Raw genomic sequence first — 17,221 nt, forward strand, 5'->3', positions numbered from 1 at the left:
GCCATTGACGCGCGACCGCCCGAGGCGCTCACACAGTGGTCTCGGCGCGCATAACGCGCATTACACTAACGGCGAAACTTGTGTCGATGGACGCGCATCAAACGGTGTGATCGGTCGCTCCGGCAGTGCAATACTAGTGTATAATCATTAGTCGCGTGGCCTATTGGGATCGTCGCCAGCATGGACGCGGTGCTGGCAGCGCTCGTAGCGCTCATGGCACTGGCAGCCGCGATGGCCGCCGTGCTGAGCACGCTCTCCAAAGCCGCGATTTTCGCTCTCCTGGCGATCGCGCCCTGTGTATACCGCTACAGGAAACGCATTTACGTAATCGTCAAGACTCTACCCCGAGATCTCAAGTAAGGACCTTTTTATTATCCATTCAGAAAACTTATTGTTTTGCGCTGGACCTATTGATTGCAAAATTAAAACGCAGAAGATTCACAAATAGAGAATAGTTGAATAGGTATGTAGATGCTGGTAAGTAAGACAAAATACCTACTTAAACCTGTGTCCCTATGACTTGGTTTTTGGATAATAAATACTACGTATTTACCCTACCTACCGCTTCCTACTGCTGCAAGCATTAACGAAGAAAATATTTTTTCACCACACCAGCTGGTAACGGCTCTCTTGATTGTTCAAAAACTGATGAAAAAGTTGCATTTTATCCACGTGGGGCAAAGTAATCAAATGTAAATTTTGAGTTGTTTCCAGTGGCTGGTAGAATTGACTTTTAAATAATGATTTTGAATGATAAATACTTATTTAATAACATTCATTTTGAATTGATTTGCTTTGATTTTGTTTAATATTTTACAGTTAGTATTTTCCTTGCGTTGATGTGGAGAAAATTTTCGTGTTTCACTCGGTGGCAAAATTTGTTTAACCCTCGTGCCTTGAAACCCTCGCAACGCTCAAGATTCCATTTTCGCTCGCTACGCTCGTGGTTCAATTTTGGAATCTTTCGCTTGGTCGGGTATCAATATAAGCACAAGAGGTTAAACAATAACTTTGCCCCCTTGTAAAACAAATAACTATTAAAATCCAATTATTTGGTGTACAGTACAGTCACCTGCAATAATACTCTTGGAAGGCAAATACAATACTCTTGGAAGGCCTTAGTTGTGTAGGTAACATATTATTGCAGGTGACTGTACGACGCACATTTAAAAAACCGGACAATTGCGAGTCCACCGAGGGTTCCGTACTCTGTCACGCCGATGTATGTATAGTGCTTTTCTCAAACATGCAATGAAATAAATAAAGAAATCTCCACAAAATCAGTTTTATTTCTAAAGAAACTAAAAGTAAACTAGATACAAAATATAACTACCACCTAGCTATAACTATCTTTATCACACGTGTCGTATAATTTTACACATGTAGTTTGTCAATTTATTACACTTCAAGATATATTCATCTCTTTGATTTTTTTCGTCTTGCATCTGTCGTTTTAGCCACATAACGTATGCGGAGTGAAATCTGGACAAAGTTTTGAACATGTAAAAAGTAAACAAAAAATTAAACTGAAATTTTGTCCAACTGCCAATTTAAAGTCTGTATATCTGTCAATTAATCCGGTAAGTTTCATGGGCATTAGATTCTTTCTCTTGAAATTGTGGTCAATCTAGAAGAACACCATCGCGAAACTGTATGTAATTTCTCCAGTACTATTTCCCTATGGCCGAAAGCGATAATAGTGGAACATTTTGTGGAAGCGAGTTAGAGGTGACGATATGTTTATACTATTTTTACATCCTTTTTCTTTAAAAAATACTACGGGTATAAAGTCTGATTTAGGTAAACCTTCCAGCATTAGCCAGTTTCCTGTGAGAGATCGATTAAAGAAAATGACGGCCGGCCGAGTCACAAAATCTTACAGAGAGGTCATGAGATTATTCAAATGTGGCAGTAAAACTATTTAAAAATATCTTGAAGATATGGGCATCGGCACACATCTAAGAAAAGTTAAGGTCACCGTATCTGAAAATAATAATAAATAACTTTGAAAATGTGGGAACGTCGTACCAACCAAAATGTGTAAAAAACAGCTGTTTTTGCGTAATGGGATTTACGGGGGACTAATCATATGTCACTTAAAATGGAAATTTATGGCAAGGTAATTATTATTTTGAGAACACCAATGGTCCAACGGACGAGAATGTGAAATATGTCGAGCATACGAAGTTTTCTAAAAAACGTTTCCTAAGGAAGATAAAATTTACAAAAATGCCAACATGCGTGTTTTCGACACCGATGGCTTTAAAGTATCACAACTTCCGTTAAAAATCTCGCATTGGAGTAAACTTTATCTTGCTTTTAACGTTGTTAAATACATTATTAAGATACATAAGAATTTATAAAAATAACCATGTCGTTTTTATTTAATACGACATTGAATTTTGTCCAGATTTCAGTCCGCATACGTTAACTAAGTTTACGTAGTTTTTTATGTTGATATTATGCTTCACATACATCGTTGCCTTAAGCATGGAGTATAATTCCCAGTGTTGACGATTTTATAGTTACATTCAGTTCTTTAAAACATGTCACAAAAACTTTCTGATAAACTGTGAGCATTTTCCTTCGTTTTTCAATTTATCCAGCGCCTTTGATTTAGACGGCAGCAAGTTATTTTAAGTCAATTCTCCTTCCGCTCTTAATTTTGTAGGAGTAAATTAATATTCATTTCATATTTTCGTCGGAAATCATATTAAATAACACAGTCAACAACGCACAATAAATCCAATAAAAACTTACAGAATATAAAATGTTCAACTTTGCCTCCTAAACGATAAAAAAAATACCTACGCCTGTTTGAGTAGGTAGACAACTTTACCGCTAATATTTAAATGAAATATTTTAAATGTGTATTTCTGTAGTTTAATTTGCAATTTACATTTAGTGGAATTTGTTAATAATGTGTTTTTTGTGTGTTATTTATTATGTTCATGTCAATTTTATATAAATAAAACTCCAAAATATAGCATAGCAAACATCGTTTATTGATTTTTTTTAATAGACAAATATTGCTTACAGTTTTTTTTTATGACTGAATATCATGATGCAGGGTCACAAATATATGTGAAATGGAAATTAAAAAAGAGCTACTTCCCGGCCTAGGCCTGCAACCTCGTCTGGCCGCGCCTAATGTGAAGAACATAATATCAATATTTCATTGCATGTTTGAGAAAAATTGTTTTATCCCTTTCTTACAAATGCATAGGTAAGTCAAAATGACAAATAAAAAACGATTCATAGCTAATTCAGGCCAGTAACGCGTTTACAAATAACGCCATTAGTAATAGTGCTCACTCCATACATTGGTTTTGTTACTAGATACATACCTACATTGTTTTGACCATTATTTTCGTAGTCTACATGTAGCGATGAGTATGTATATAGTTAATATAGTTGCCATACAATCTTTTTTTGGATAAAATGTAAGGAATCGAATGCACGAATGGTACTCTTACTTTTTTCCTTTTTGGAAGTTAAAAAATTACTTAAATTTTGGAACTTTCGAGTCCTGTATTTTTGTATTATTTCCATATATTATTTTAGGGGTCCCTTTGTTTGACATAATTATTGAAAGTCATAATGTAATGATTGTCATATTATCATTAGTCATAATTCTGAAACCATTAATTTTCAGGATTTTCCTCAGGTTATCCTATAGATAGGTTAGGTTAGGTTTGTTTTATGGCAATCATGAAAAGTTATGCGTTTCTAAGAAAAACCAAATTATGAGTAACGAAATTGTGGACAAACAATACATTATGACTTTAAACTAAACAACAACAAACAAACAATACAACAATATAATATGGGCAACAATAGAGACCCAATTTTTTAATATCTACATTATTGTGATAAGTAGGTGTTACTATTGACTTAATGTTTAAATTAATATAATAATGCATGCTGTGATTGCCTGTAAGTGGGGGATCAATAAAAAATGTGCCCTTTTTGTAAGTTAATACTAGTATGTAAATTTGTTTGTTTATTTATTTATTTATATCAATCAGACAGCACTAACAGATAAACCTTACGTGCTATTTGGCATTATATTACTTATTATCTAACATGCATTAATTACTTTAAAATAGAAGGAAAAAAATACAATATTTGGCAAGACAAATAGGGCCGTTAATTACCGTAAATAAAATAAATTTAAATTAAATTAGATTGAATCAATAAATTATACATAACCGAATACAGAATTGTATCTTCTGTTGTTGATTCTAATAAACAAATTTCTCATTTGCTATCATATATACATTTTACTAGATTTTGTTATAAAATTCAACATGTGTCATCATCCCTATTCTCTTTGGTAATAGGGTCCCGTTTACCCTTTGGGTACGGAACCCTAAAAATGGTTGTCATTGTTAGGATATTTTACAACGTCACAATTGTTTAACGGAAATATTAATTTTCATTCGGAAACCGAGCCGGTAGTTATCCTCCAAATGTGGATAGAGTAATTATTTTAAAGTTCTACCCATGAGTCTCATGACGTGTCCAGAATAACATAAACTCGGATCCTATGTATTCGCCAGGATAACACCGGTTCCCAGTGTTTTGGTCACACGGACGTGGTTGGGGTGCCTTGTGTGCTTATCAACACTTCTTTTGCATACATAATCTTCCCGTGCAAACCAGGGATGTCACGAATGTCGCATTCTTCACATTTGCGAATGCGAATACGAATGTTAGGGAATAAATGTCGTTGTTATTATCAATCCTAATTAGAAAAAAAACAGTAAGTTCATAAAACACCTTTTACCTTAGAACGGGATATTATAAAGTGTACAAAAATGCTGACTACTGGTCAAAATGAATTACTTGAAAACAGTTTGCGGCGTTTGCGTATAACGCACATTCGCATTCGCAAAACATTCATTTGACGCGAATGCGAATGTCGATGCAAATGTTTAAAATAATGCGAATATTCGTATATACGAATCCGAATATTCGTGACATCCCTAGTGCAAATACCTACATAGACTTGGGTGTATAACCCGTCAACTGTCAATCATGGAGAGGAATAAGCGTATATTATAATGTAGTTGTAGCAAAGAGAATTAAGAAGACATAGAGTGCTCACTCCATCGGTTTTGATACCAAAAAGTTATTTTTAATACAGTTGCTCAAAAAGTGCTACTTTACGTAGCTGTTTAGCGTGCGGAAAGTCGGTATTCGCGAACTAGTGCCTTTTACTTTTCCAATTTTTTTAAATTTATACTTGTTCCAATTCATGACTACTTATTGATGAGTGTTAATATTAGTTTCCTTTAAACGTCGTAATCAACATAAAAACCTACTGTTAATGTAAGAATACGAAAAATATGCATATTTCATATTTTATTACTTACCTCTTCATCATTATAACACGTTTATTTATTAATATTGAAGATTGAAAAACCGTTCTTAATAAGTTGTCTGAATGGAACGGAATAGCTATGGAAGGTAGAGGTAGGAATAGCTGCCGAAACGCCTGCCAAAGAAGAGGCGTTTTTTCTTACTGCAAGCTAAATTTCCTAAGGCAACATTCGATATTGTTTTTAATCCTTACTTGTTGTTTTTCTTATTTTTAGGGTTCCGTACCTCAAAAGGAAAAAACGGAACCCTTATAGGATCACTCGTGCGTCTGTCTGTCCGTCTGTCACAGCCTATTTTCTCCGAAACTACTGGACCAAGTAAGTTGAAATTTGGTACACATGTGTAAGTTTGTGACCCAAAGATGGACATGTAACATAAACAAATTAATTTTAAACACGGGGGCCACTTTTGGGGGGTAAATGAGAAAATTAAAAAATAAAGTTTGTCAAACTATATCATGTTACATATCAAATGAAAGAGAGCTCATTGTGAGAATCTCAAATATATTTTTTTATAATTTTAAGATAAATAGTTTAGAAGTTATTCAAGAAAATAGGCAAAAAATGACCACCCCCCCCTTTATCTCCGAAACTACTGGGTCAAAAATTTTGAAAAAAAATACACAAAACAGATCTTTACCTATAGATCACCGGAAAACCTATTAGAAATGTGCAGTCAAGCGTGAGTCGGACTTAATTACTTAATTTTGGATCCGACCCCTACGGGTTTTTTAAAGACATTTCACTTAAAAAATACATTGTTTAAATTGTGTAATGTACTTGAATGTACGGAACTCTTGGAACGCGAGTCCGACTTGCACTTGTTTGTTTCGCAACTGTATTAAAAAACGTCGTTCGATACACGCGCGGAAATGTCATTCTTCACTCGTCCCGAGTCTCGGTACTCGTGAAGTAATGGCATACTTTCCGCACTAGCATCGAAATGTACTATTTCCCCTCACTAGCTCGGAAAGTTGTCTTTTATCCTTCAAAACAAGCGGGGAAAAACGCGTTTTATCCGCTAGTGGGGAGAGTAATTTGACCTTGGATGGAGCGTGTTTAAGTAGCTTGACAGATAACAAAACGTAAAAAAAACGGTTCGTTCGATATTAAGTATCATTATTCGATATTAAATAAATGTTTTGAGAATCTAATAAAAAATACCAAATTTAGCTTTATTTAATGATTTTAAGTCTTATGACTTAAGAAAGATTTATAAGAAAGGTTTTTTTTTATAATTTCCGACGAGTAGAATTTTATTCACGAGCGAGCAAAGCGAGCGGGTGTATAAAGGAATACGAGTCGGAAATCATCTTTACGCACATGTATCATACAATGTTTTACTATGCATTGTGCGACTAAATAAAAAAACATATCATGGCAAATAAGTTTAATTATTAAAAAATTGAAAACAAAAAGCACTAGTGCAGAAAAGTGCTCTTTTCCGCACTAGTGCGAGAAAGTAGCACCATAATGTACTGTAAAAAAAAATTGAAAACAAAAAGTACTAGTGCGGAAAAGTAGTACTTTCCGCATGATATGGCTCCGTAAAAAACGCACTTTTCGAGCACATACATTGTAAATATAATTCTGAACGCACAAGTAGAGTCGATGCAATTTTAAAACGCATCGTTGACATTTCATACGTCAGAAATGTTAACATTGTCACAGTATTACAATTATTCTTTGACATTGTCAACAAAATTTGTTACTTAAAAACTTTTCTCACCGACTCGCGTAAAAATACACAACTTCCAAAGCTTTCTGTTATAATATCGTAAAAAATGAGTAAAATACAACTTTGCACTCTTGTATAACAAAAAACTATTTCTTATTTATTTATTTAATTAGGTTAGGTTATTAACCTTTGGTATGCTTAGGAGCAGATCTACACTCTATATATAGGTATAATCAACTTAAACATGAAGTTGACTAGATTGCTATTTAATAGCAATTTTTTGACAGGAGAAGGTTAATTATTGTATGGTGGAACATTTTTATTTTGTAATTTTTGATTGTAAACTATTTATACTGTACTTTGCAAATAAACTTTATTGATTTTAGGCATAGGACATAGCTCTTATCACTTGTATAAGCAGGGACCTCCATAGTCTATAGATGCGCTCTAGTTCCTCCCACGTGCCTTTAACGGAATCAAATCGCACATTTTTTTGCAAAATGTCATCGGAATGTCACTTTAAAATTAATAGACAAAAAAGCCTTGTCGCGTAAGTATATAATATCTGTTTACCACATTTACTTTTGTCTGACAGTAAACAACAGTTGCTAGGTTACAACTGCCATGCCATTCACAGTACAATAGAATCTAAGCACCGAATGTTCATTCACATTTGGAATATCGAATATTCTAGATAAACATAAAGAATAATGACAACAAACAATGAACTCTAACTACTAAAATTGAAGTAGAATTTTACTAACGTACATAGAGTTAGACTAAGAAAAGTCTGCAGCGATTTTGATAGCTCACGCAGTGCAAGTGTTATTTATACGTCATAATTTACAGACGTTTGACGTTTAAATTAACATGCACTGCGTATGCTATCAAAATCGCTGCAGACTTTTCTTGGTCTAACTCTACCCATTATTCTTCATGTATTTTGACCATAGAGGTATACATATGTATATGTCGCAGTACGATAAATAAAGCCATTGTATAGTTATAACCCTAGGGATATAATTATATGTCGTAACATAGTTATACGAAAGCGATTCATTACTATCTTACTAGGAATATTACTATAATACGTCTTTAGTTTAGTGATATAGTTATATTACTGGATTAAGTTTAGTGAAATACTTGTAGGTAGGAGTGCGGCGGTGCGGCGGAGGTATAGTTATATCTTGACCCTATTACTAAGACTCCGCTGTCCGTCTGTCCATCTGGCCGTCTGTCTATCACCAGGCTGTATCTCATGAACCGTGATAGCTAGGCAGCAGAAATTTTCACAGATGATGTATTTCTGTTGCCGGCTATAACAACAAATACTAAAAAGTACGGAACCCTCGGTGCGCGAGTCCGACTTGCACTTAACCGGTTTTTTTTAATTTTACTTTTTGGTATTTTGTTCTTTAATAACTTTAACTTACTACGAACAATTACCTGCTGATCTAAAAAATGAGCCGTGTGACGAAGCACTTAAACGCAAATTGAGAAACCTTTCGTTGGATAACCCTCTGTACTCTCTACATGAGTGCATGGAATTGAATTTGTAATGGTAATATATGTACCTATAATTAATTTATAATTCAAATGATTTATTGTATTTTAAAAATGACATTTACTTCTTTTGCGATATTTTTGTTTGACATTCTAATGATTAGTAATGATGATTCTAAATTGCTTAGATTGACATAAATTATTGACATATTTTTGTTACAGTTGAATTATTTCTGTTGCCGTTATAACAACAAATACTAAAAACAGATTAAAATAAATATTTAAGTGGGGCTCCCATACAACAAACGTGATTTTTTGCCGTTTTTAGGGTTCCGTACCCAAAGTGTAAAAACGGGACTCTATTACTAAGACTCCGCTGTCCGTCTGTCTGTCACCAGGCTGTATCTGATGAACCGTGATAGCTAGACGGTTGAAACTTTCACAGATGATGTATTTCTGTTGCCGCTATAACAACAAATACTAAAAAGTACGGAACCCTCGGTGGGCGAGTCCGACTCGCACTTGTCTGTTTTTTTGCGTAATGGTACGGAACCCTTCGTGCGCGAGTCCGACTCGCACTTGGCCGGTTTTTTAGTATTTAATGTTGGACGATCATGATAAGAAGATAAGCATAATTTTGACATTGATGTATATTTATATTGTAATTTTTATCCTGAAATAAATAAATCTAATCTAATCGCGATTAGATCAAAATTGTTACTAGAGTCAAAGAAAGGATTCTATGACTATTTTTATACAATTTTAATATCGCCCGTGTTACATACGTTATTACGTATTTTCCGTCACAGTTGAAAATAAATATTATAAGTTATTTGAATAAAACAACGGAAAGTGTATTAATTTAAGATCAAAATAATTATACAGGAGCAAATAGATTTTATTTAATTATGCATAAAATTATATGATTTTTGTGAAATTATACATCACTATGTGTGTAGTCGGTGTCGTGCTATCGGTTTTTCAAAACTAATGAGAGTTTTCAGAAACTATTTTTTGGTTGGAGTAAATCGGAAATAATCGCTCTGAAAAAAAAAACCGGCCAAGTGCGAGTCGGATCGCGCACGGCAAAAAATCACGTTGGTTGTATGGGAGCCCCACTTAAATATTTATATTATTCTGTTTTTAGTAATTGTTGTTATAGCGGTAACAGAAATATATCTGTGAAAATTTCAACTGTCTAGCTATCACGGTTCATGAGATACAGCCTGGTAACAGATGGACAGACAGACAGACGCAGCGGAGTCTTAGTAATAGGGTCCTGTTTTTACCATTTGGGTACGGAACCCTAAAAATACGCGCCCCCTCTAACTTTTGTACCATGGATCATAAAATTTAAAAAAAAATCGTGAAAACAAAGCTTAATAAATACTAAATTAATAAAAACTTTAGCGAACATGATCGGTTAAGCCGTTTTTGAGATATCGCCAAAAGTCTTCCCTTCTTAGCATAAGCGCTGCGAAGCGAAGTATTTACTCCTTTTTGCTTGTAATGTACAGTAATACTTGATAATAGCCCCCGTTCAGGCTATTGTGACAGAACTACGGAACCCTACACTGAGCTGCATGACCCGACATACTCTTGGCTGGTTTTTTTAGCTATTTCAGTAACTGAAACTGGTCAGATTAATGAAAATGATAAGTAAAAGCTTCATAGGTGCCTTATCATTCGTACCATTCGTATCACACTTTACTTACCATCAGATGAGTGTGTACCTACCCGTTTTTAATTCCACCAAAGATTCGATACCTATTTAGGCCTACAGTAGCGGCAAAAAATCTATCATATATGGCGGCACTCCCGCCAAGTCGAGCAAAACAAAGAGGCACGGCCGTACCATCCTTTTCTCGAAGCCACTCAGGCCATTTTCAACGTTCTGTAATTTTGTGATAGCTAAAGCTAAGTAAAGCATTGTGTACGATTGCCAAGTCATTATAAGCATAGAGTAACTTATACTAGAGCGGTACTGTCATAGTAAATTTTGTAACCCCAGTAAATTCACTGCCATCTGTCGACACACTTTAAAACTAAAAATAAATATTTATAAAAATACGATAAAATGTATTTAAATATGGATAAATGATTTTTTTATTTGCATTAATTATTTTTATATGATTTTGACCCATGTTCTTTCACTGGTATGCGTTAAAATTATAAATAACAAACGAAACAGTCAACGCCCTCTATACGAGTGTAGGCCAAAACTAGTGGCGCCATCTGATCGAGAATCAAATTTTCGTGATTTTCGAGGCACGTTTTTTTCTTAGACTGTATCCATCTATTACGGAGTTATATCTATCTTTGTTATAAGCATTAAAAAAATAAAGGTATTATATCTAATATTGTTACGGTTTTATCACCCCCTGGCACTGACTAAAATAACCGACTTAGCTTCACATTACCTATACATTTCAAAACCTTTTTGTAGTAGAAGAACTGCGTTGCGCGACTGGCATCTTTTTACATGTAATGTTTTTGATGGGATTCCTTTTTTCTTGCGGGCATTCAACAATGATTGTATCATCATCATCATCATAATAATAATTCATTCGTGGCCACGTTAGCACAATGCGGATTGGGGACTTCACACACACCAATTAATGTATGTTATAAATATTGAATTTCTTATTTGAAAACACTGAAAAGCGAATCTTACCAGCAATTAAACCTAGCTGGATCGCTTTTTTACCTTCGTTAGCCTCTGGTTTGAAAATTAAATCGAATCATTACTTTAAAATTTAATACCCACCGGGCTACCGCGAAAACTCGGGCAAACTGCGTATATATAAAATCTGTGGGCAAACTAATTATTTTAAAAATGTATTTGATCGAATTGTCCTTTTCATACGCCCCTGTATTGTAAATTTCATCGAAATCGCTAGAGCCGTTTTTTTTTTTTTTTTTTTTTCACAACAAACATTTACAATACAAATTTCATAATACAGATATTAAAAACCTAAAGTTGCATGGGGCATCGTCCCCAGGACGCTTGCTGCGTTTCCCCGCTGGATTGCCAGACTTAGCCGCTGAGCGAAATATTCGCCCGCTCGAAAATCGCCAGACACCCAGACAAGTTTATTTGAAATTTCTTTCACAACTTGTCTGGTGTCTGATGACCATGGCCCAAAGGTTTCGACTGCAAGCGCCGCAAATATGTAATTCTCTTTTAAAAATGCATATTTGCGGCGCTTGTTAAATTGGGCGTCTTCTGCAGCCGTCCCCGGTTTCCGGGCCGAGCGCTGGACGTGGGACGGAGCCAAAGTATCCACACAGGTCACATCCCACGCCAAGGATCGCCCCAAAAACCAAGGCACAAGCGAGCATCCGTCGGGTCTTTTCCCATCCGCCGCTGACAAGCCAGCTGGTTCGAGGGTTGCCGTTTTTGAGAAATTACTAAAATTAATATGCAAATGTACCTGAAAAAATATGATAAATTTATATTCGCTACTGTACCTATGCTTGAAACATAATATACCTGCTCTAAAAACAAATTAAATTACTTTCTATGAAAATATTTTAATTTGTGTTTTTTAAGACACACTACTATTTAAACTACTACTATTACTATTATTAGTATTTTTGAATTTTTTTAAATTATCAATTTGAATAATCATTGAACAAGACACATACCCATTAAAAGTTGTTAAACTCTGTTTTTTTTATAACAAAACATTTGAATTTTATCCTCAACAATCTATTAGACATCTATTAGTTGGGTAGTAATAAATACATACAATTATATATACATACAATTGTATAAACTGGGTAAAAACCTCTTTTAGGAACAAGTTTTTGCCAACTTGTCTTGTGTGTGTTGTTTTTGTCTTGATGATGAGACGTTTTTCGTTTCCCTGAAGCGCCATCAAACGTGTCGGTATTTTGGACTCCGTTATCGTAACGGACTGCAGTCTTCGAGCTGGAGCATTCCATCGTTACGTAGGGGAAGGGACATTTTTTCGACTTTCCTAGCCTGGTTCTGTTTTGCTTGCCTTTTTATAGAATAATATTGGTATCATCTTAAAACTGCTTGTTTTCTTATAAACTGTTTAATTTACTTTTACTATAATACGCAAGTCGACAAAGTAATTTAATTCGAAATTAAAGCAAATATTTCGTAAGCGATTCGCATGCAAAATACGCCAATACTTTGTCATACACGTAGACATTGCATAAATAAAGAATTTTGTTTAAAAAACTAGATGAATAACTTACCGTTTCCATGGAATGCTCCAGCACTTTGATGCTCACGACGCGGCCCTACGTCCGGCAAGACCGATTATTATGTTCTATTGTACTTATTATAAAACACTAGTCCCTGTCTAGTCTTAGAATGAAACTTAAACCTAAATTGTTTTAATAATTCAAGTATTGAATATAAATATAAATAACTAAATGTATAAATGTAACTTTCCGGTTGTCCTAGGTTTGGTCATGTTTTTTTTGATCTTCTTTTTATCTCTGCTGTTAGTATGTATGTTAACATGATGTACTTAATTATGAACCCCCAGGTCTGTTTCTTAAGTATGTTAAGTACATTTGTATTTCAAATCCATTTGTATATGTGACTGTTTGTGTTCTAAAAAAACAATAAAAAACACTAGCGACCTGCCCCGGCTTCGCACGGGTAGTTCAACTAATTTCCACAAAACCTTTACAAATTATACATATTTACCAATACCTTTCTCTTGAATCACTCTATCTTTTAAAAAAAACCGCATCAAAATCCGTTGCGTAGTTTTAAAGATCTAAGCATACATAGGGACAGACATACAGACAGCGGAAAGCGACTTTGTTTTATAATATGTAGTGATAATGGGATGGGGATGTGACACAATGCGATTATTATAGGGTAATAGAGCTGACTTCTCATACTGAAAATCTGGGAGCGAATACTCAACCGTCGTATTCCAAAACACGTCAATCACGCCCAACCAATTTGGATTCACTCCTTCTAGGTCGACAACTGATGCAATTCAAGCAGTTAGAATTCGCACAGAAAAACGTCGCCATAATAAAGAAGATTTGCACTTTATTTTCATCGACCTGGAGAAGGCATTTGACCGGGTGCCACGAAAACTAGTATGGCAGGCGTTAAGAGCACAAAACCTGCCTGAATGCTACGTGCAGTTGGTTCAGGACAACAGGATATGTATCATAATGTACGCACCAAAGTTAAATCGGCAGCAGGTCTCAGCCAGGAATTCAGAGTAGGTGTGGGAGTTCATCAAGGGTCGGCACTGAGCTCTCTGATATTTAACTTAGTCATGGACTATATCACTAAATGTACCTTGGAATCTCTTATACGCAGACGACATCGTCCTTATCGCAAAAACTACTCAAGAACTCCAAAATGCTCTTGTCAGTGGGTAAATGCCCTAGAAGATGCGGGCCTCAGGGTTAGCAGGACAAAAACGGAACACCTCGAATGCATCTTCAGCACCAATTTAAAAAACGATACAGTGATTTGCTATCCTGATAAAACACCGGTACTTAAAGGTATTTTAATAACAAATTCATTTAAACCCAGATTTCAATTGGTTATCGTAACAAAATATAAAAAATCGTACTTGGAAGTTAAAATGCTCTAATGCAGAGACGTACCATTTTCTGCACCCTCTTTCAGAGCATGAGAAATGAAAATGTTATTTTATAACTAACTTATACCTATTGTAATTAATCAATGTTCAAACTTTTAGCTTACAATTTTCAGTAGTTCAGGATCTACATGTCATAATATCAACATCTGGTTTTATTCGCTGTAATTTTACAAAACGCGTATCTCGAAAAAGCAATATTAAGTAGAAACAATCAAATGAATTAGATTATTTACATTTAAATACATCATGAAGTCATGTATTTATGACATGAACAGACAAGGAAAGCAAGATTAAATGTATTCTTGCTCTTTCTTCTTTCAATGGAACGCTTTTACAGTTTCTGTTCCTCAAAGGAGGCCAGTCCAGTGGTTAATACAAAACTAAAAGTGCTATCTTAAAAAACATGACGGGTCACTGACCTTTCCCAGTAAAGTGAGGTAGTGTGCGTCAAGTGCGCTTGTGTGTTAGTGAAATGGGGTAAATTGACAGAATCTAAAAATTTACCAATAGCTACCGTCGCCTTAAATAATGATTACATGTATGTAGACTAAAAAGCAAACGGTAAAAAACATGCAGACAAATATTGAAATGGTCCATTAAACTATCAACCATGAATGTTGATGAATTACAAAACCATTGTGAATATTGAGATTTTAGTAGAATTAACTTAATGGCTAACCTAACCTTAACATACGGCTTGGGATGCTATTAAAACTAAATTAGACAATGAGATGAGGTCATATAGTCATATTGTATGTATTTATAATTATAGGTACCTTCGTACGTTTTTACAACATGTGTAATATTATGAAATAAGACTATGAAAACGGATAACGAATGATATCGTGTATATTGAATTTATAGTACATCCCGACGTTTCGAACCCTTTACAGCGTTCGTGGTCAACGGATGACTGAAGAAAGGCTGCAATGTGCAAAAATACCCACATACAAAAATAATGAACCATAATAAAATAAACTATAAACTTAAGGCTGGGCTGGTTGTACATGCAAAATCGGTTCATAAGGCTAGTTATACAATACAACTATTTTCAAAAATAAGACTATGAAAACGGATAACGAATTATATCGCGTATATTGAATTTATAATACATCCCGACGTTTCGAACCCTTTACAGCGTTTGTGGTCAACGGATGACTGAAGAAACGCTGCAATGTGCAAAAATACCCACATACAAAAATAATGAACCATAATAAATTAAACTATAAACTGGTACTGGTACATGCAAAATCGGTTCATAAGGCTATGTTTATACAATACAACTATTTTCAAGTAAAGATATACGCAAGATATATGTAAGGGTTCGAAACGTCGGGATGTATTATAAATTCAATATACGCGATATAATCCGTTTTCATAGTTTTATTTCATAAGTAACTATCGCGGTAACCGAAAACAATATAATGTAATATTGTTTTCACCACATCTAGCCGCTCGGAAAGGCACTATTTACTCTTCGAAATTAGTGTGCGAAGTTGCACTTTATCCCCTAGAGTAGGTACAATGTATTTTGAGTTGTTTTTTCACGTTAGTAAAGTATGTTCAAATGTTGTGCCTTGAAACCTCGCAGTGCTCATTATTCCACATTTTGAATTCAATTTTGGAAACATCTTGCTCGGATTTATTATATAAGCTCGAGAAGTAATTAAACGATAAGTTTACTCTCTTGTAAAATAAAATAACTACAGGTATTTTAATTGCTTTTTTGTTATACGTTATACCTACATAAATCAGTGTTCTTGTTCCCTGCTATTTTATCTTAAAATTTAAGGATATAATTAATTACATGTTATAGGGTCATTACGCTAGTTTTCGTCCACTTGGCGAAGTTTGAATACAAACCTACATTGCTGCACAAATTTGAACTTATTGCAATCCTTAATCTCTAAACAATATATCTATCTACATACAAATTATATTTCGCAAGTAGCAAATTATAAATTTAATATTTTATTCCCTAATCCGTCAAGTGGACGAAAACTAGTGCATGGACGGAAACTAGCGTAATGACCCTACCTACTCGTCTTCTGGGAAGGCATAATCCAAATTCTGAAATGTAGATCGATTATAATTAACCCACCTACCTATACCTACCTGTACCTATATGTATAACCTAAACATTTTAGATGCGCACTTGCGCACATAACCATTATCCATATCCTAACCTTACCCAATCCATAGTATTTGTATTTTGTACCTATGTATATGTAAAGTAGTTGAACTGCCTTATAGAAGTTATAGGTTATACAATGTAGTATCTTTAAAAGTTCAATGCTCTTTCGGTCGATGCAACGGAGAAACAAAGTGTGTGCTAAAACAAGGACCATTATCTCTCATTTTCCGGTGTCCTGCGATTTGAAGGTCGGCCCTGAATGATTTGTCCTATACCTATTTATACGTGGGTTGGGGCGATCGATCGCCGCCACCTACATTCGCCACCTCGTGTCGGGGGCGCGCTGCGACGATGTTTGCAACTGTTTACATGTATTTAATACTTAGTTATAAAATTCGTTCTAAATTACGTCAAAAATATTAATGAGGCCTCCTTGCATTTTAATTGATTACTAATAATGGTATCCACAATACAAATTAAACTCAAGCAGGGATAGGTACAGGTCCATTACTAATGAAAGATTTTGACTTGCCCCGGTTTCGACAAACCATTTGTAGAAAAAATAAGTAATTGACTTTTCTAAAATTATTCATGTCCCTAATCGTTTCAAAACGTATAGTTTCACTATATGTATTTAATATTTGTTTCTTACTCAAATTTAATGTCGAGCAAACAATACGTCACGTACCTACCTAACGTTAACGAGTTGTCTGCGGCGGGCCGTCCTCCTCCCGAAAGCCCGCGAAACCCGTCGAAAGCCGCCTATTTTAATTCGTTCCTGACTCACTGCCCTTGGCATACTCGTTTACCTTATTGCATATTGCCATGGAGACATTTAGACCAGCTGTCCCTTTGAGTAGTTAGTTAATGCAGCCCAACTTTTGCAAGAATTCATTATTTTAAAAGG

At 34.9% G+C, this 17,221-nt stretch overlaps 1 protein-coding gene across 1 annotated transcript in view; it reads left to right on the forward strand.

Moving 5' to 3' along the window:
• The window catches only part of LOC134740974 (long-chain fatty acid transport protein 4-like), a 41,167-nt gene continuing 23,946 nt past the window's right edge, over positions 1-17,221 (forward strand). Inside the window, exon 1 of the mRNA XM_063673660.1 lies at positions 1-356. Coding sequence (XP_063529730.1) covers positions 181-356 — 176 coding nt within the window. The 5' untranslated portion in view covers positions 1-180. The remainder of the gene's footprint in view (positions 357-17,221) is intronic.

Source organism: Cydia strobilella, chromosome 4 (assembly GCF_947568885.1).
Source record: "Cydia strobilella chromosome 4, ilCydStro3.1, whole genome shotgun sequence".
Taxonomy (NCBI): Eukaryota; Metazoa; Arthropoda; class Insecta; order Lepidoptera; family Tortricidae; genus Cydia; species Cydia strobilella.